Source organism: Podarcis cretensis (assembly GCF_951804945.1).
Source record: "Podarcis cretensis genome assembly, chromosome: 1".
Classification (NCBI taxonomy): Eukaryota; Metazoa; Chordata; class Lepidosauria; order Squamata; family Lacertidae; genus Podarcis; species Podarcis cretensis.
In genome coordinates this window covers 46593932-46615076 of record NC_137170.1, presented here as the reverse complement: position 1 = coordinate 46615076, position 21145 = coordinate 46593932, and the positions used below count along the sequence as shown (strand labels likewise).

Sequence of the window (21145 nt, the reverse complement as noted above, 5' to 3'; positions counted from 1 at the left end):
TGTCATTCTCCAGTTAACTTTACCTTTCAGATGCCCTCGATCCTCTGATGATGAAACCAAGCACCCCGTGTTGTGCTTGTTCTGTGGGGCTATGCTATGCTCTGAAAATACCTGCTGTCAGGAGCTGGTGAATGGGGAGGAACTGGGAGCCTGCACTTCACATGCTGTCCACTGTGGTGCTGGAGTGTGCATTTTTCTCAAGTAGGTAACAGAGTAGAGTGTAAAGCCCATTGAAATTAATTGGAAGGATGGGGTGTTGATGTGCCAAATGCCATGCTGATTTTTCTTTTAGACTATTACAAGAGCATTACAGTCGTACCTTGGTTGTCAAACTTAATCTGTTCGGGGAACCGTTCAAAAACCAAGGCGCGGCTTCTGATGGCCTCAGGAGCTTCCTGCACTCAATCAGAAGTTGCGGAAGCTGCGTCGTTGGCTTCCAAAGAACATTCAAAAACCGAAACACTTATGTCCAGGTTTTCGGCATTTGGGAGCCAAAACGTACGAGTACCAAGGCGTTTGACAACCAAGGTAGATTATACTTAGATAGGAAGAGATGAACATTGGTTTTAGCTTGTTCATTTCCCATAATACAATTTAAAATACTAGAGCTTGTGATACCTGGGAATTTCTTTATCTTTAGGATGAGATCATCTTAACCTAAATCATAAAATGGGGCTGACTACAGAAGTCTCGTGTTTCTTTTTTATTCCTTAAACTATAGCCCAGAGCTGCTCATTAAGGGCAGAAATGTTTTTTTGTGCTATAATTACCCATACACTACCCTGATCTGGTCATAGTAACTCAGCATTCTATAGTTCACACATATGAATTCAGGGAGTTGAGTAGCTTGTTCATTTTCTCACCTTCCCAGAAAGTTAGCATACAAAAGGATATTGGAAATTGTTGTTGTCTGTCTCAGGATACAGTAGAGGATACAGTGGAGGAGTGCGCCTTTGGGGGTGAAGTCAAGCTTTTGGAAGGTTGCAGTGCTTGCTGTGTCTGTAGAGACCGATGCAGGAGAGACATGTTTTGTTGCAGCTGGGGCAAATGAAAGTGTCTGTGCTGCTGCAGATGCACCATGGCGTTTCTTCTCTTCGCTCATACCAGTGGTCATTCCTCCTCTGGTCACTGCCAAGGATACTGCTATGTTGGAAATATTAGGCTTTAAATAGGCAACACTATTTACTGTGTTTACATATTCTTCAAAGTGAATGGTGTACTGAGACCACTGCCATCTTGGGGGCTTTCTCATTAACATAACTGTTTCTGCTTTAGAATCAGGGACTGCAAAGTTATCTTAATAGGAGGGAAAACCAGAGGCTCTTTCTATCCTGCACCATATCTAGATGAATATGGAGAAACAGACCCAAATCTGGCGTAAGTAGATGCTTTGCTCTGTTGCCTAGGAAATTTCACTTTGCTGCTTTTTATGTTATCTTATTATGCTTTTTTTACTACAATTATCTGATGCCAAAAATCTGGCAGATAACCTTCTCTTGGTATTTTAAAGTAACTGTTTGGATGCCTTCTGACTGTTCTTACCCTTTTCAACATAAACATGCATTTACAATGCCAGTAACTTCTTGTTTGACTGCTTAACAGCAGAGGCTTTTGTTGCTAGCAAAAGTTCTTTGGTGAGACTGATGGCTAGCCATAAATGCATTTCTTTGCGAGTTAACTGTGATTATTCACTGTTAGTAGCTAGCATGTTGTACATACACCAACCTAAATATGTCAGAATAAAGCAAAGTTAAAAGTACTTGCCACTTACAGTTTTCTCAAACCCTAATGCGTATGTTCTTCTTGTTTCTCTTCCAAAGGCGAGGCAATCCTCTGCATTTGTGTCATGAAAGGTACAGGAAACTCCACTTGCTCTGGCAGCAACACTGCATCATAGAAGAGATTGCTCGAAGCCAGGAAACTAATCAGATCTTCTTTGGATTCAACTGGCACCTGCTCTGAGTGTCAGACTCTTCTAGTTTACTATGACTGAGTCTCTTTAAAATTTACACATGAAATAATAAGACGCTTATTTTAAGGAGAAATCCCTAGCCCACTAAACTAAGCAGTTTTTGGTGGGTCAACTTTGCTTAGAGAAATATGCATGCACACAACCTCTCAGTGTGATTATTGATTGATCAGAACCAGAAATTGCTGGGTTCTGTAGAAGCGGGTTGGTCAGTGGATGTCTTTGGGGAATTACTTTTCCGCCAGAGTCTGCTTTTCATAGGACTAATTTAGGTGCTTCAATTTTCCGCCTGTCATCTTTCGATGAAAGGATCAGATAATATTTCCCTTCATGTATATCAGCAGCAGTTCAGAACAGAACTGCTATTACTTAAACGGCTCCAGTGCATCTGAATATGAGAACAATGTACTTAAACCTATTTAATCCTTCCTCCCACAACTCTGCATCTGACGTCCTCCTCCAGTTTAGCAACACTCAGAGTAGCCACACCCTGTGACTGGTGTGGTCTGTGACTTATTCTTAGGGGAAGTAGTGTTACCAGGCATCTAGTAATCCATAGGAACAGTGTGAGGATGGAGCACAGAGGGGAATTTTAGAAGTTACTGAAAATGCTTTGAGGCTTGTGAGGACCCATTCACTCATTAAGTCACCACAAAAGCTTCCAGTTAGCTTTAATGCATCAGAAAGTCAATGTTTTGCTTTTGGCATAGCCAGATGAGCACCTTGTAACTGTAGTTGTTGTGCTCTCCAGCATTGCAGCCCAGGAGTTTGGCTACCTGCTGCCATGGTTAGCCAGATGTTCCCCATAGCAATCTTTCTTACTGTGGACCATCATAGGCCCCAGACTACAGCAAAAGAAGCCATTTAAATGAGCACCTGCTCTCAAGCAGCTACTAACACCATCTTAGAGGTTAATAGGAACAATAAAATAAAAATGGAAATTAGTTCAGTGTATGTACAAAGGGCTTTTCATTCAGTTTTATGTTTTTGGTTCTGTGGGAGACTTCAGTGACTGCATGTTGTCTGGTTTCATCATGCTGATTCCACAAACAAGGTGTTTTCAATAGCTCCCATTTATAGAAGTTGATATTGAAATGTTGTAGTCACATCTTCCTTGTATATTGATTATAGCCATAACTATGTCAGAGGGACATAGTGATGAGAGAGGAAAAACTTTCCCAATAAGCCTTTTGTAACTATCCCCTTCAAGGAATCACCCCCTTTTTTGTCTTAAAAGTTAAATTATCCTGAAGGTGCATTTTATTTGTGTACTCTAGCCTTCCTACTTTCTTTTTGGAGTCTTTTGTGTATATTTAAGATTTTAAGAGTGAGGATAAGAAAATGTGTGGGTTTGTGTGCGAGAAAATAAATGTTCTGAGTATTTGGGAAAAACCCCGTCTCCATTTGGCAAAGAAAGAAGACATGACAGACAGTGAAATCCAAAGATAGGATTTCACGTTTCATATTGTATAAATCCTAATTAGTGCACTGATGAGTTATCACTGTTCATAGGATAGTGGGTGGTGGAGCCAAGGCAGCCACACTTACCTGATATCCTGGCAGTGGAGTCTCTGCTGCCTCCCCGGGAGTGGGAGGGGCATGGCAACATGGAGGTCAGCACTATGCAAATGCACTGGCAGAGCCACTATGGCATTTACACAGCACTGGTTTTCCTGTTGCCTTGCCATTCTCAATTTCCCTCCTGGTCAGCAGCAGAGACTTCACTGCCGAGTGGTAAAGTAAGCACCACTGCTCCACCCCACTGTCTGCTTCTGAACTACAGTGAGTTATACTTTTTAATTATGTTTTGGTACCTAGATAATTTCTTCAAAATCTTTGTTTGCTTATCCACTTAAGTTTCCTTGTGCATTTCAAATAGCGTTTAGAATATTGCCATGAAGATTTTGTTGTTTTCTTGGATAGTTTTCTGGGTATTAGAAACTCGGCACATAAACATCATTTTGGAAAATTCCAAACAGAGGTTTACGCTGGTTATAGAGGGGGGAAACAGTCGTTGCAAAAACATGTGCAAAATGTTCCAGAAGCACTGCATGGTAAGAAGAGATTATATAGTGTTCATGGTGTCTTGGTCATGTTCACTCTACTGTGATATGTTTTGATTATATATCCATTTGCTCATACTATTATACTTTGGATTTAAAAGGGGAACTATGCTTGGATTTGCCTTGCCACTGTAGATTTAGCATTTCCTCAGTGGTAGCTCTATGTTAGTGCAGGCGGATCTCACCCTGATTTGGACATCCTGCTCTATTTTTCTGGGGTGAGTGGTTCTCACACATGGAATAATCACTTCTCTTCTCCCAATCAAAAATAGTGATGTAGGAAGATCCCTCATTCAGCATGGTAACTGCAAAAAGAGGCTTGTAAACAGATGCCTAATGAGGAGAATGTGAGAGCTAATTTCACTGCGAAGTTCTCAAACAATGGATTGGTTCTTGAAAACAATGAGCATGATTCAGGCAGCACCTGAGTTCCATTGGTTCAGTTAGAAAGTTAGGTGCATTCTTAATTTTGAAATAGGAAATCACACTTCAGAATGCTTAACATTGGCTGGATTGTACTCAGCAAGACTAATTTTTAATTCAGTTGCATGTGAACACTGCTTTTTGCTGAATTCAACAGTGTACAACCACAGCAGCTAGAGGTTAACATCCCTAGTCCCTTAAAGGAAGCTAAACGTTCACCCATAAGCAGAGGGGAGAGGAATGTAGGAGATCCAAAATGTGTGACTCCTTTTCTTGCTGATCAACCAGTAACTAGGATGCTCGCTTTCTTGAATGGGTGGGTCCTGTGCAGTGAAGCTCTGCTGTCTGATCAGATTGAGGAATAATGCAGGCAGTTGATGTTTGTGTGCAGTTTCCTACCCAGCTAAGGATACACATATAGGAATATAGCTGAACAGTGTTTACTCCAGTGATCAGGTTTTTTGTTCAGTTTACTCTGATTTTTTTTAATAACCTGACTTGAGAAAAATCAGAGGCAAAATGAACAAACTAACTTCTGTTCTTATGTGTTTTTACTTTTCTAGCAAATAAGCTCATGCACAGATGAGAGTGAATGGTCATTTTTGGTTTCATTAATTACTATGCAGTTTATCTCACTGTGAGGATTATTTGTATTTAGTGAACACACAGTGCTAATGCCACTGACAGGAATCATAAGGAAGATGAATGGAATTTTATTTACATACATGCATATATTGTTATCCTTTAATTGCAAAAATGTAAATTTGAGCCTTGTATAATGTTCTTGTCCTTTTAAAATATCTTGTATCTGTATATTTAAAAAGGAAATAAAGTAACTTCTCATACCTTGTGGACTTCCATTTCAAAATGTTACGTTTCTAGACAACTGTAATGGATAATATCCGGTAAGGAAAATGAAGGGACAAGAGCTAAGAAATTACCAGCCAATATTTTAATGCCACTTTTGCCACAATACTGAAGTATATCAACCAGGCAGAGAGATATGGCCAACATTTAAACCAGAAATTACACCTATGTGTCTTCCTTAAAAAACAAACAAACCCTAATCTGTCATATAAACAGCTATGTTTATCCCATATGTTTATCTTTATCCCATTGAAAGACATCAGTGCAACTCCCTGTTCCCTTTTCAAACGACGCCAAATTAGATGAGGAATTTCTATGGCAACAACACATAAAGAACTCTATGTTGCTGACAATCTGGAGATATCCAGCACCAAATCTATATCTGGACCTTTGCCTAATGTTCCAAAAACTTACCAGAATGATCAGCCTTCTCTACTGTACTCCTGGCGAGACAGGATGGACAGATCTTCCAAATTCAAATCTGGCTCTTTGTTGGCCAGTGATCCACATTTTATAACACATACCTCATTAATACTCCCACAGCCACAGATAGAACCAACAATCCCCGTCGAAACCGGGCCCCTTGGTTTACTGAGGAGCTCCGGAAAATGAAGCGGGATCTCAGACGGCTAGAGCGAGTATGGCGACGGACTCGTGACGGAGCCTCAAGAACATCTTATAGGACGCTTATGAAAGCCTATGAGACGGCTATGAAAGCTGCTAAGAAATCTTACTTTGCAGCTTCCATTGCATCCGCTAGCTCTCGCCCGGCACAACTTTTTAGAATAATTAGGTCAATAACGTCCTTAGGAGGACAACCAAATTTAAGCACAAATTCGACCCACAGCTGTGAGGCATTCGCGAGTTTTTTTGCGGAGAAAGTCCTGTTGCTCCGCCGTGACCTCCCTGCCAATTTAGATACAGTGACTGAACTGGAGGCCCCTCGACTGACTTCAGGTCCAGTGTTGGACCATTTCGATCGGATACTCCCTACTGATGTGGATAGATTCCTCCAAGTTGGTAGGCCCACCACCTGCCTCCTCGATCCGTGCCCGTCTTGCCTGATTAGGGAGTGTCCAGATGTTGTGCGGACCCCCCTAGTTGAAATTATCAATTTGTCCCTTGACACGGGGACATTCCCAGGGGAACTGAAGGAAGCAGTGGTGTGTCCACTCTTAAAAAAAACTTCATTAGATCCCTTAGACCTTTCCAATTACCGCCCAGTTTCAAATCTTCCATACCTGGGTAAGGTAATTGAGAGAGCGGTTGCTGAACAGCTTGGTAGGTTTCTGGAGGAAACATCGGCATTAGATCCATTTCAGTCCGGTTTCCGTCCTGGTTTTGGGACGGAGATGGCTCTGGTTGCCCTAACAGATGATCTCCGTAGACACCTGGATCGAGGTGGGTCAGGACTGCTGATCCTTTTAGATTTGTCAGCAGCCTTTGACATGGTCGATCATGATCTTCTGGACCACCGCCTCGCAGACGCGGGGATACAGGGCATAGCCCGTAACTGGTTGTGCTCTTTTATCTCTGGTCGGGGACAGAGGGTGGCACTAGGGAGGGAAATGTCATCGCGCCACTCCTTGGTGTGTGGAGTGCCGCAGGGTGCAATTCTCTCCCCTATGCTTTTTAACATCTTTATGCGCCCCCTTGCCCAGATTATCTGGAGCTTTGGGCTGGGCTGTCACCAATATGCTGATGACACTCAGCTCTATCTGCTGATGGATGGCCACACCAACTCGACCCCGAACACACTGACCAGATGCTTGGAAGCTGTGGCTGGATGGTTTCGTGGGAGCCGATTGAAACTAAATCCTTCGAAGACAGAGGTCCTATGGCTAGGTCGGGATGGCATGGGGATGAGGGACCAACTCCCTTCTCTTGCGGGGGCCCAATTAGTGCCATTGCCTTCTGTTAAGAGTTTGGGTGTAATCCTTGACGCCTCCCTTTCCATGGAGGCGCAGGTTACAGCAACAGCCAAGGCGACATTTTTCCACCTTCACCGCATCAAGCAGTTGGTCCCTTACCTTTCCTGCCCCGACTTGGCCACAGTGATCCATGCGACGGTCATCTCCAGGCTTGACTACTGTAATTCGCTCTATGCGGGGCTGCCCTTGAAGCTGTCCCAGAAACTCCAGCGGGTACAGAATGCTGCAGCGAGGCTCCTCACGGGGTCTCTGCCATGGGAGCATATTCACCCAGTGCTTTTCAAGCTGCACTGGCTCCCAGTGGAGTACAGGGTCAGATTTAAGGTGCTGCTTTTGACTTTTAAAGCCCTTCACGGCCTAGGACCCTCATACCTTCGGGACCGCCTCTCCCGGTATGCCCCACGGAGAGCCTCAAGGTCCATAAATAGCAACACCTTAGTGGTCCCGGGCCCTAAGGAAGTTAGATTGGCTTCAACCAGAGCCAGGGCCTTTTCAACTCTGGCTCCGGCCTGGTGGAACGCTCTGCCTCATGAGACCAGGGCCCTGCAGGATCTGATTTCTTTCCGCAGGGCCTGTAAGACAGAGTTGTTCCGCCTGGCCTTTGGCTTGGAGCCAATTTGATTCCCTCCCTCCCTCTCCCTCCCTCTCCCTCCCTCTCTCTCTCTCTCTCTCTCTTTTTCTTTCTTTTCCTTCTCCTCCTGCGATGAGGCTACATTTTAATATTTTAATGTTCCATTATTTTAATGTTGTATTTTATTTTTGTTTTTAAGTTGTAATCATTCTTCTTGTTTTTATTATTGTTTGTAAGCCGCTCTGAGCCCGGCCTTGGCTGGGGAGGGCGGGGTATAAATAAAAAATATTATTATTATTATTATTATGTCAGTAATACCTGTGACTGGTACATACTGGTTGCCTGTTATAACAAGAGTTATAAACACTAACTCAGTGTTTCCCAAATAGTTGATATGTGAACTCTCCCCCTCCAAAAAAAAATATTGATGTAACATTTTCATTGCTTAGTGCCACAAGAAATTATGAAACTCTGTATGTGAAACTGCCATAGCGTAAAATAACAAAAACTACAGAGAGGCGTTAGCTAATCACAGGTCACAATATTTCAAGAGGAGGCAGTGGTTCACATTTCAGCTATATATCATCAAGGGTGGGGGTATACAGTGGTACCTCGGGTTAAGAACTTAATTCGTTCTGGAGGTCCGTTCTTAACCTGAAACTATTCTTAACCTGAGGTACCACTTTAGCTAATGGGGCCTCCTGCTGCCACCACCGCACAATTTCTGTTCTCATCCTGAAGCAAAGTTCTTAACCTGAGGTAATATTTCTGGGTTAGCAGAGTCTGTAACCTGAAGCGTCTGTAACCTGAAGCATCTGTAACCCGAGGTACCACTGTACTAGAGTAAGTATATGTGATGTATATACCTGTCAAGTGAGTGGATATTGCATTGGTTCTTATATAGGTGCCTTAAGACCAGTGTCTTAAACTGTCTGAATGCAATGGATTTATTTCCATGTATGGCAAGGTGTGTTTTTTAAAAAAAACCACACACGTTGCTCTCCTATTTCTGATTGGCTTACACATTGATGATAAATAGGAGCAGAAGTCTACAACAAATCGTATTTATTTCTGTATCTGAGCAGATGCTGCAGCTTAGAGACTTGCCTTGCTAATGCCATCTGTGTCTCCTCTAATGAGAATTCGAATAAGGACTGTGCTGCTATTTGAGCTAGTTTTCCTTGGTTGGAACACAAATATTTCTAAACTCTGGAAAATGTTGGAAGTATCATTGGTGCACTAGGAAAGGTTGGCTTGCTCATTTTACATTTAAAAAAAGAAAACGAGAGATTACTTAACAGTTAAAGCTTAATTAATCCGCGTTAAGTGATCCTGGCTATATACTCTTACTTAAGTGATATGCCTTGCTGGGTCAACCTTATTTGTGAGAATTCCAGCAAGCTCTAGGGTAATAGACCAACAGAAAACTGGCTATGGGCTGCGCTCGTGTCTACCCTTACTTACTTACATCCATGGTTTCCAACCTGTCATGATAATCTTGGTGGTACATGAGCACTTAGGAGATACTAAACAAAAGTGTATGAGAAAGAAGAAAAAGAAATCACCCTTAGAGGTGTCATCCTACAAGCAATGCTGAGACTATTCTGGGTTAGAATCTTTTCTGCCAAAGATTCTAAGGAATATGCCTGCCATATCTCTCCAAGTTACTAGACCGCTCAATTTTAAACAAGTGTTGCTGCTTGAGTGTCCACTTTTTCTAAACACGAAACCTTTTTGAAAGCCTTGCCACATCTCTGCCTGTCTAGTTTCATTTCTGGGTAACTATTGCTTACTTCACATTTATAACAAGAACTGGCTGGTTGTCCTTCTTTTAAGAGCTTGAGAACATGTGAGGCTTGCATGACTTTCTATGCATGACTTGACTGGAAATGCAGAGGAATATTGACTAAGCTGGCTGGGGATGATTTGTGTTGTAGTCTAACATTTGGGGACCCAAGATGGAAGAGACCCTTTTCAATCGGTGTTTCGTCCCGGTTTTGGCACAGAAACTGCTTTGGTTGCCCTGTATGATTACCTCTGTTGGGAGAGAGACCGGGGAAATGTATCCCTGTTCATTCTCCTCAACCTCTCAGCAGCTTTTGTTTCCATCGGCTATGGTCTCCTTCTGGAAAAGCTGTCAAGAGTTGGGGGTGGGTGGTACCGCTTTGCCTTGGTTCCAGTCATACTTGGATGGACGTTTCCAGAGGGTGTTGCTTGGAGAGTGTTCTTCAGCCCAGTGGAACCTTCAATGTGGGGTTCCTCAGGGTTAGATTTTACCCCCTATGTTGTTTTAACATCTACATGAAACTGCTGAGTGGAGTTATCCAGAGGTTTGGAATATGTGGTCAGCAATATGTTGATGACACCCAGCTCTTCTTGGCCTTTAGCTCTGCAGGAGAGGCAGTGGACCGCCTCTCCCTCTGTGAACCAACCCAGACCCTCTGAGGCCCTTCTTCATGTTCCCACTCCGTGAGAGGTCCCGAGGGAAGCAACATGAGAACAGACCATTTCTGCAGTGACTCCCTGCTTGTGGAATGCTCACCCCAAGGAGGTTTATCTGGTGTCTTTATTACAGATCTTTAGGTGCCTGGTGAAAACGTTTTTCTATAACAGAGTTGTGTGATTAAACTCTGTGTGACCTTTTAAATGTGTTGTGGGAGGGGAGTTGGTGCTTTGTTTTTGCTTTATGTATTTTATGTTATCATTTTTATGTTGTGAACTGCCCTATGATCTTCAGATGAAGGCAGTATACAAATTAGATAGATGGGTAGATGATAGATAGATAGATAGATAGATAGATAGATAGATAGATGATAAAGAGAATGGTCCTAAAGAAGGGTGCTGGCCCACAAAATCTCTGTCTAGGTAACTTAACCAACCCACCCATCCACCAGAGAAAGAATAGGAAGAGGACTTGGCTGTTTCCAAATGAATGATGCAGTCAAAGCTACAAAATGGGTCTCTGTAAGTCTGCAACTTGGCTCATGAAAGAAAATCTGACATTCATGCTGGTGAATTTGAAGGGTTGGTGCCAACCTAGCAGTTCAAAAGCATGCCAGTGCAAGTAGATAAATAGGTACCACTGTGGTGCATAGCATGGGGGCTGTGGCCCTAGGCACAATTTTGAAAGGGGGCAAACAGGCACCCCCACAGCAGGCTCCTTCATCAGAGCCCGGCACCATGCCAGAAGGAGCTGCGCTTAATCACTTGATTTGTGTAATCATGTATGTAGCATTAAGCACAATTAAGTTACCATAAAAAGATTGGTTCACCATCAACTGAAATGGTGATTTCCGAGGTCAGTTATCTGAGGTGACTACTAGTAATCCAAATATGTCCAGAGAAACTGCTCTTGCCCCCAACTCTCCTCCCTAGAGCTTGTGATTTGCAAAAGGGGTTGAGCCGCAGCTGCCATTCTTCAACAAATTACAGGTAGGTCACATGTCTAATAAGGAATAATTTTCTCCTTACTGCACAATCTGCTACTGAGAAAATTGGGAGAAAATCAGACTAAATGATCATAATGGCCCCTTGTGCAGAAAGAAGCGGGGTGGAATTTCTCCTAGTATCCTTATAGAAGAATGAATGGACACACACACACACACACACACACACTCATGTAATTTAAATGGATTGATTTTATTTGGACATTTTCACCCTTTGCAAGTGCAAACCAAACATTATATTTACAAAAACTATACTAATATAGTTTTTGATAATATAGAGAGCATAATCTCTTTCTTTTTCAGTCTGTAACTTCTGGGATTTTTTGAAAAAGAGCAGAGTGAAATATTAATACATTTGCATATTTTCAAAATTTAAATTATGAGCTATTGGTACCTAGCAGCATAACCAGTGTTTTCCCTTAGGGGTACCCAAGGGTACGCAGTACCGGCACCTCTTTTTTGTTCTTAAAAAGTGTGGCACTTACTGTAACAACTTCATGGTGAGTACTGGCACCTATTTTTCTAGGAAAAAAGCATTGAATTTTTTATTCGCTTAGTCACCATTGCTAATAAATATCTATAAAGACTTGAAAGTGTTTTTATTTGATACCTAGTTCTGAATTACATACTGCAAAGTTGCTATCTGCTAGTTGTTACTCGCAACATGCACATATTTTAGTGTATGCTAAATTCTATATTGTAAGGTCCACTGTGGTTTCATTTCTGTTCATGGAACCTTCTTTCTCTCTCTCTCTAACTTCATTATTCGTTTGGGATTTGAGGCCAACCTTTATTCACTTTAGCACCTTTATGAGGGAGCCCTATTTCAGAATGCAAATCTATAACTGCCCTGAATGATTTGCTTTCAAATTACAAGTTAATAATAAAAAAAATTATTTATACCCCGCCCTCCCCAGCCAGATAAAATTTTATTTATACCCCGCCCTCAGGGCAGCTAACAGCAGTAAAATTACAATAAAAACATAAGGGGGGGAGCAATTTAAAATACAGGTTAAAATGCAATTTTAAATGCAGCCTCATTTTAAAAGTAGCCCATGGATCAAAACCATAAGGGGAGGGAAACATAAGGGTCAGACTGAGTCCAAACCAAAGGGCAGGCAGAACAGCTCTGTCTTGCAGGCCCTGTGGAAAGATGTCAAGTCCCGCAGAGCCCTAGTCTCTTGTGACAGAGCGTTCCACCAAGTTGGGGCCAGAACTGAAAGGAACCTGGCCTTAGTTGAGACCAATCTAACCACCTTGCGGCTTGGGACCTCCAAAGTGTTGTCATTTGTGGACCTTAAGGTCTTCCATGGTATGTGGGTCCTAGGCCGAGTAGGGCTTTAAAGGTCAAAACCAGCACCTTAAACTTGAACCTGTACTCCACCGGGAGCCAGTGCAGTTGGTAAAGCACTGGATGAATGTGATCCCATGGCAAGGACCCCATAAGGAGTCTCGCTGCAGCATTCTGCACCCGCTGGAGTTTCTGGGTCAGCTTCAAAGGCAGCCCCGCGTAGAGCGAGTTACAATAATCATGCCTGGAGGTGACCGTTGCATGGATCACTGTGGCCAGATCAGGGCGAGAAAGGTAAGGGGCCAACTGCTTAATACGGCGGAGATGGAAAAACCTGTTAAAGAAACAGGTTTGAAGCGTTGTAAGTTCAAAACTTACAGTGACAATAAATTGCATTCAGTTAAGGCAGCCTTACAGCAGTTAAGTGAATAAAGATACTTCTGTCACATTAAGATAAAATATATTCAGATGATATAACAAGCTTTTTTTGTGACGAGAGTGCAGAAAGTGGACTTGGGAATTTTAGAAAGCTGTGCTTTAGGCAGGTACAGTCAATGCAAAATATAGGAACAACTTGACCTACAAAAAACTGAGCGATAAATGATTTAAAAACCCACCACTCCTAAAGCTTTATAGTGTTCAGTCTGTTTCATACAGCAATGCAGTTATCTTCCTGGTGTTCACATTTCATAAACACTGGGCATAACATATTTAGAGTAAAAGAAGGGGGGGGGAACACTGCAAATTCCAAACCATCATTCTATGTGCATTGTAAAAGAGAGAGAGAAGAGCTGTGTAGAACTAGGTAACACTGTAAATTCAGAAACTGGGTAAGTACATTGAAGTTCTACCCTCTGCCAGAAGTCCTCATGTTTTGTCTTGTTACCAGGATGTGATTTACTGATTCCATTCTTTGGATTCTCGTTTTATTCTCACCTGTGGGGAAAAACGCACAGCAAAAATGCACAGCAGTGACTGTGATGCCAAACCATATTAGAAGTCTTGAGTGCTGCATCCAGTTAAGCTGTGGGGATTGATTTTGTTGGAACATTCTCTGGACCGTGGTTTGCAGTTTTAATGTCCATGTTAGGGTCATTCCCTGAAACCGTTGATATCTGATTAGCCTTGCCAAGATTCTTAATGATGTTGATGTTGTTTTTGGCAGTTTCTACAAAGCTGTTCTCAAGCAACCAACCATCTGAGTCACACTGCGGATCACCCAGGAGGAGAACATTCCTCATTGCTGTTTGAAGGTAACGAACTCCAGTAAGCACAGACAGCTAGAGAGAGAAAAAGAACCAAATTAACATTACAAACCATTAACCAATGAAAAAAAAGAAAGAAACACTTATTAAGAATACTGTTATGACCACTGGGAACTGGAATTGCTTAGTGTTGCAATTCTGTTCTTTGTATTTAAATTATTTACTATTAATGTTTTAATGTTAGGCTTAATGGAATATTTTAGCAATGAATTTCTTGGTTTTCTCAAATTTTATTATACACTAAAAGATGAGGATTTCCAAGTGAACCATGCTACCAGCGCAGCTAGGTGGTGTCATGCTTTCTCTTACATAAAGGGTGGGATATGGCTCACTGAGGTACGTGGGTGGCGCTGTAGTCTAAACCACAGAGCCTAGGGCTTGCCAATCAGAAGGTTGGCGGTTCAAATCCCCTCAACGGGGTGAGCTCCTGTTGTTCGGTCCCAGCTCCTGCCCACCTAGCATTTCGAAAGCATGTCAAGTGCAAGTAGATAAATAGGTACTGCTCCGGCGGGAAGGTAAATGGCGTTTCCGTGCGCTGCTCTGGTTCGCCAGAAGCGGTTTAGTCATGCTGGCCACATGACCCGGAAGCTGTCTGCAGACAAACGCCGGCTCCTTCGGCATATAGAGCGAGATGAGCACCGCAACCTCAGAGTCGTCCGCGACTAGACCTAATGGTCAGGGGTACTTTTACCTTTACCTTTATCGCTCATTGACAGAGCGTCTGCTTTGCATGCAGAAGATACCAGGTTCAATCCCCAACATGTCCAGATAGAACTGGAAAGGAACACTGTTTGAAATCCTAGAGATCCACAACCAAGTCAGTGTAGTCAATACTGAGCTAGATGAAGCATATGGTATGAAGCAGCTTCTTATATTCCATTCTCTCCCAGGACCTCCACAATGGCCCTCCAATATTCCTTCTCTCTCTCTCTCTCTCTCTCTCTCTCTCTCTCTCTCTCTCTCCTTCTCCTCCCTCCCTCTCAAAAGACAAACTAGCCAATTGAGAATTAGCAAAACAAAACACAGCACTGATTTTGAGTATTTTCTGCCTCAATCCCTTTCGTACAATTTCGGCCCTTCAGACCTGAAGGAGTGTCTCCACCCTCATTGCTCAGCCCAGACACTGAGGTCCAGCTCCATGAGCCTTCTGGTTCTGTGAGAAGTGAGGTTACAGGGAACCAGGCAGAGGGCCTTCTTGGTAGTGGCACCTGCCCTGTGGAACGCCCTCCCATCAAATGTCAAGGAAATAAACAACTATCTGACTTTTAGAAGACATCAAGCATAAAAAAAACTTCCCTATACAGGGCTGCCTTCAGATGTTTGATGTCTTACTATGTTTTGATTTGTTGGAAGGTGCCCAGAGTGGCTGGGGCAACCCAGTCAGATGGGTGATATATAAATAATAATAATAATAATAAATAATAATAATAATAATAATAATAATAATAATAATTTATTATATCGCCTTTTGGTTCACTTTTCCGTGCATTATCTGAATGTATGAAACCCAGGTACATACATTTGAGACCCTTAATTGTTTTCAGAATGGTAAGTCTGAGGTAATTTAGACGTTGTCCCAATGCCCACTGAAAATTTTAGGAATTATCTAGTAGCCAGGGTACTGTTTTTGTACTTTTAGTCTTCAGCTAGAACCTTTTCTGCCTTGATGTAGCTTTGCAACAAGCATAGTAAGGGATAAAATTGCTGGTATTTTTGGATGCCCCAGACTCAAAAGGTCACTGTTACTTGTAAGCATCATCAGACATAAGAAGCTTTTATTTGTCACAGTCTTGTTATTTGCCCTACATTAAAGGAGACCGTGAAAAGGAGAGGTGTGCTGTTGGAACGTCCTGTTTCCTCCTCCCCAAAAAGAACAAGCTGATGAATTTTAAGGAATCTTATTCTTATCTACTTTAAAGCCTGATGAATATTTTATACTGCATGTTATTTCCTCCATAAACAGTGATTTATATATACATATTTAAAAAACCAACAATTATATTATATATATATACTGTATAAACCAACAATTCAATTTATATATATATATTTAAAAAAACCAACAATTCAAATCTATTCATATTGATTTAGTGAAGGCAACGTAGATTGTGCAAGGATATTGTTGTGTATTTACCAAAATTCTGGATAATGCAGACATCCTCAACTATTTGTTCTCTGCAGTGCTTTTTTTCTTAAAAAATGTTTAGGGGTACTCTCATTTTGACTCAAGAAAATCACCATTTTATAGTTCATATCAGGGAAAATAAATACAGTAAATGGACAAAAGTACAAAGATTCACAAAATGTTTAGGGGTATATGTACCCCTGCATCCCCCCAGAAAAAAGCACTTGTTCTCTGTATTGGGGATTAAACAATTATGACCTTTTGGGGGTTGTTCAACTCCCATCAGCTTCTGGAAGCACAGTCAGAGGTCAAAGATGATGAGAGTTGTAGTCCAGATTTGAGTGGGGGCACAGGTTCCTGATTCCTGCACTGTACAGTATAACACTATATCACGCATAACATGGATGGGGCCTGAACACTACATTCCCTCAAGGGCAGTCTTCTGGGGTTGCATGAAAATGCAAAAAAGAGCAAAAAATGTATATGACTCCTATCTTGGAGGCTATATTCAAGATATGTGTGAATACCAGAGGTTTCTACATGCACACAGACACACACACCTCTGTCCACCCAAACAAGAGGCACCACAGCTCAAGGGCACATTCCAGTCAGCCCAAAGCATTTATGGTGCTTAAACACATCAGGTCCAGTGAGGGTCATTGCCTATGGAGAGCCTCAAGGGTCAGACAGAAAGGCCTGGAGGACTGTGCTGTAATATTTTACCTCAAACAACCAGATGAGGAGCACAGTGATACCGATGGATCTCATGATGTCAGTGTAATAATCCAGTAGGGCTTCCCTACATCCTCTCATCCAAATATTAAGTTCTTCTGTCATAAAATCATAGTTGTAGTGAGCTGTATTGTTTGTTAGCTGATACTGGATGCAGGGCCGGGGTGAGATTGGGTTGCAACAACTGAAGGGGACTCCATCCACCAAAAACTTTCCATCGACGTTACTTTTTAGGCGGCTGCAACAAAGATGTGGAAAACAGACATTGTGAGAGTAGTAAATAGGTCAGCTTGCTAGTGTGGACACACTCCATCCTTAAAACACATTCAGGGCACATTTCCTCCCCTCAGAGAATTCTGGGCACTGTCGTTTACCCTTACAGTGCCCAGCAATCCTTAACAAACTACAGTGCCCAGAATTCTTTGAGGGGGGACAATGTGTTTAAAATGCACTTAAAGGTGTCACCTTTGACCGGATTTAACCGTCCAGATGCATTCAGTCTTCTCCTGTGTTACAGGTACAGATTTCATGCATCTGGTGAAGTGGACTGTAGTCCACAAAAACCAATGCCATAATACATTTGTTAGTCTTTAACAAGTACTTGGTTGATGTTGTTGTTATTGCTATAACAAACTAGCTTAGCTATTCCTCTGGAAACTGGAAAGTTCACTTGGTGCAAAATAGAGTGGCAAGATCCATCACTAGACAACTAGTAGAACAGATCATAAACACATCACTTTTGGAAACAGCTGAATTGGCTGCTGGTTTGTTTCCAAGCAGTTTATTTCCCTTCAATTTGCAAGCAGTGCAGACCTGGGTTTCTGAAGGACCCTCTTATTCTGCATGAAACAAACCAGCTGTTAAGCTCTTCCTCATATATCTTTCACTGAATTCCCCCACCTTCTTCTACATCCATTGCAGCAGCCTGGATGTAGAATAGTCCCCCCCCCCAGTGAGGCTATCCTGGTGCTGACCATAATGTCTCTTTGACACAACTGAAGTCCTTTTCATTTGCCCAGGCCTTTGAGTTATCTTTTCGGTCTTTTACTCTTGAGCTGAATGTGGTTTTTCCTTGTTTGTGATGCTGCTTCTGAATATTTATTGCGTGTGTTTTGATTTATTTTTAGCACTGTTTTAAAACCGAAAGCAGCCATGTAAGTCTTTGGACTAATAGAGTGGGATAATTAAATAGTTTACAATGGTTTTGTTTATTTCTATATGTCAACAGACTAGGTGCTTCTCTTTAAAATTATATTTGTCCTATTTAAATACATTTTCTTTATTAGTTTAACAGCATCACTGTGTGCCATGAGTAATTATGCCTCTACTTCACTCCTGCCTGGTTACCGTCTTGGATGCCTCCCCTCAAAAATGATATTATAGAGCTGGAAAAGGACAACCAAAATGATCAAGGGCTGGGGCACCTCCCCTATGAGGAAAGCTTATAACATTTGGGGCTTTTTAGTTGAGAGAAAATGTGACTAAGGAGGGCATGACACAGTGTTTAACAGTATGCATGACGTAGAGAGTGAGAAGTCATTATTTCTCACATAGTACTAGAACTCAGAGCCATCCAATGTAGCTCAATGGTAGAAGATTCAGGACAGACCAAAAAAAAAGAGCTTCTTCACAGGGCATATACAGTATTTAAACTGTGGAATTTTCTTCCACACCACAAGATGTATTGATGAACACAAATTTGGATGGTTTTTTTAAAGAAGATTAAGCAAATCAATGACAGATAAGGCTAGCCACAGGGACGCAGGTGGCGCTGTGGGTAAAAGCCTCAGCGCCTAGGGCTTACCGATCGAAAGGTCGGCGGTTCGAATCCCTGCGGCGGGGTGCGCTCCCGTCGTTCGGTCCCAGCGCCTGCCAACCTAGCAGTTCGAAAGCACCCTCGGGTGCAAGTAGATAAATAGGGACCGCTTACTAGCGGGAAGGTAAACGGCGTTTCCGTGTGCGGCTCTGGCTCTGGCTCTGGCTCTGGCCAGAGCAGCGATGTCACGCTGGCCACGTGACCCGGAAGTGTCTCCGGACAGCGCTGGCCCCTGGCCTCTTAAGTGAGATGGGCGCACAACCCCAGAGTCTGTCAAGACTGGCCCATACGGGCAGGGGTACCTTTACCTTTTTTAAGGCTAGCCACTGTCAGGGGAAGCTTGCCTCGGAATATCAGTCACTGAAAACCATAAGTGGGAGGACTGCTGTTCTAGTCAGGTCTTACTTGTGAGATTCCCATAAGCATCTGGTTGGCCACTTGAAGAACAGGATGCTGAACTAGATGAGCCTTTGGCCTGATTCAGTTGGGTTGCTCTTAAATTCATTGCTTTCTCTAGGCTACCATGGCATTCCCTAGTGTTTCCCGGTTATAGACTCAGATTCATTTGCTCAACCAAAACTGATTTTATGAGACAACATCAAAAAATATTATACATTTAATACTTACTCTTGAACATCCTTTGAAGCCATATCCAGATAGCGAACTGAGACCCACTGAATTTCGAACCAATCCCTGAAACCGTTGTTTCCACAGCATTGGAATCTGATTTGTAATATGTCAATGGTTTTCTTTAAAAAGCACCTTCCAGGAATGTCTGTGTCCTTGTAGAACTTAATAGCGTCCCTCAGCCCCAGATACAGAGATTCCTCCAGTTCATTTCTCATGGTATAACACATGACAGCACCTACCAAAATGCAGAAGGTGAAGCAGAACGTGCAAACAATATAAGGGAGCATAAACAACTTCCATCGGTTGAATTTGTTGGAGTCTGTGCAGTCATAGCAGATTTTACCTCCAAGAAAGTTGATGATGCATGCTACAACCCCTACAGATATTAGCATGTTGGGGACAGAGTTAATATCCCCTTTGCCCATCAACTCACTTCGCTTTCTGAGTTCAATCTTGAGGAAAAGTCCCAGGCTGAACAGAATTACACCAGACACCACAGAAATCCAGTTGAGGATCCACAGGATTTGAGCCAATTTGTCTCTCTTGGTTTTGGTGAATTTTACTTTCAGGACAGCCATGGTCACAGTGTTAGGAAAAGAAGTGTTGCTCAACAAAATCTCCTAATCAGATTATCACGATGCACAGGCAAAGGCCTATAGCAGACACCTGTGAAACAGAAAGAGAGAGAGAGAGAGATTATTGCCTTTCTCCTGTGTATTAATATAACGTGCATTCTAGCATCCTGTATAGCCTCTTAAGATGTTATCCAAGACTTGCAAGAACTTGCAAGTTCTCACGCCAGTCTCACAGTGGGGCTATGTCTTTTGAGATATATATGCATTATTTGGAAGTAATTCCCACTGATTTCCATGGAGAATGCTGGTTAGTTCAGGGATGGGGAACCAGTGGCCTTTCAGATGTTGTCACACTCCACTTCTCATCAGCCCTGTTAGCATGGCCAATGGCCGGCGTGGTTGCTGTTGTAGACTCCAATAGCATTGGGGGGGGGGATTGATTTGCGGCCGACCCAGTAGGGTAGAAACATATTCCTTTGGGCTCATATGGGCTTCCCAAATGAGATAAGGGGGTTAAAACCAGAAACATAAATCCCATTGGTTTTAACTCCTCACATAAATATTAAAATTACTTAGCTTTCAATGTGATTTGGGAAGTTTCTTCTGAATTGTGCTGAGTCCATGGTTCTGAAACTGATTGAAAGGTGGCAATGTTCTAAGCTTTTATTTTTCTCCTCTATTCAATGTTTTGAAAAAGCACATAATCCAGGGGTAGGCAACCTAAGGTCCGTGGGCCGGATGCGGCCCAATCGCCTTCTCAATCCAGCCCGCGGATGGTCCAGGAATCAGTGTGTTTTTACATGAGTAGAATGTGTGCTTTTATTTAAAATGCATCTCTGGGTTATTTATGGGGCATAGGAATTCGTTCTTTTCCCCCCTCCAAAATATAGTCTGGCCTACCACATTGTCTGAGGGACAATGGACCAGCCCATGGCTGAAAAAGGTTGCTGACCCCTGACATAATCTCTACAAAAATCCATGGAGCTCTCAGACAAGGAATGTACAGAGTGAGGAATTAACACTTTATTGTCAAAAGTACACTTACAAGTTAGGGAAAGGTATGTCCAACAGTCCTACGTCCTTCAGCTACTTCTAAGTGTGCACCCAATTAGGCAGTTACAGCCACAGGGAGGCTCCGTCCCTGACCTCAGTTTACAGTATGTATCTTCCCCCACCTGAGCCTGCGCACAAGCAGGCAAAGACTCCGCCTCCAAGTAACCTGCTTCTGTTCCTTCTGCTTCAATCCTCTTCTCGTCCTGGGAGACAGTGAGACAGGAGAGATGGGGGCAGGAGGAGGAGGAGGCATGGAAGCCTTGACTCTATACCAGCTTGACCTATCTCTCCCTCCTGCACCTGTTCTTCCCTCTCCAATCCTGCAGCTTCTCCTGCCTCTAACTCTCACCTCCCAGTTGTAACAGGCTCCCCCAGATTACTGATCCCT

The 21145-nt window shown here is 42.6% G+C and overlaps 2 protein-coding genes across 4 annotated transcripts in view; one reads left to right on the top strand and one right to left on the bottom strand.

Moving 5' to 3' along the window:
- The window catches only part of UBR1 (ubiquitin protein ligase E3 component n-recognin 1), a gene marked incomplete at its 5' end in the record, with an annotated part of 60906 nt that extends 55606 nt beyond the window's left edge, over positions 1-5300 (top strand). For both annotated transcript variants that reach the window (XM_079990940.1, XM_079990939.1), the window contains 3 exons: positions 31-201; positions 1276-1377; positions 1821-5300. In XM_079990940.1, coding sequence (XP_079847066.1) covers positions 31-201; positions 1276-1377; positions 1821-1962 — 415 coding nt within the window. In that variant the 3' untranslated portion in view covers positions 1963-5300. The remainder of the gene's footprint in view (positions 1-30; positions 202-1275; positions 1378-1820) is intronic.
- Positions 5301-13060: 7760 nt separating this feature from the next.
- LOC307223930 (photoreceptor outer segment membrane glycoprotein 2) lies at positions 13061-19881 on the bottom strand. Of its 2 annotated transcripts, XM_079990354.1 has the most exons (4): positions 19563-19881; positions 19127-19364; positions 16675-16921; positions 13061-13841 (listed from the first exon to the last, which is right to left on the bottom strand). In XM_079990354.1, exons 1-4 carry the CDS (start codon positions 19705-19707, stop codon positions 13581-13583), a joined length of 891 nt encoding a protein of 296 aa, XP_079846480.1. In that variant the 5' UTR covers positions 19708-19881; the 3' UTR covers positions 13061-13580. The 2 variants fall into 2 exon arrangements, with proteins under 2 accessions (XP_079846480.1, XP_079846479.1); XM_079990353.1 differs by having other exon boundaries at positions 19127-19881.
- Positions 19882-21145: the final 1264 nt, after the last annotated feature.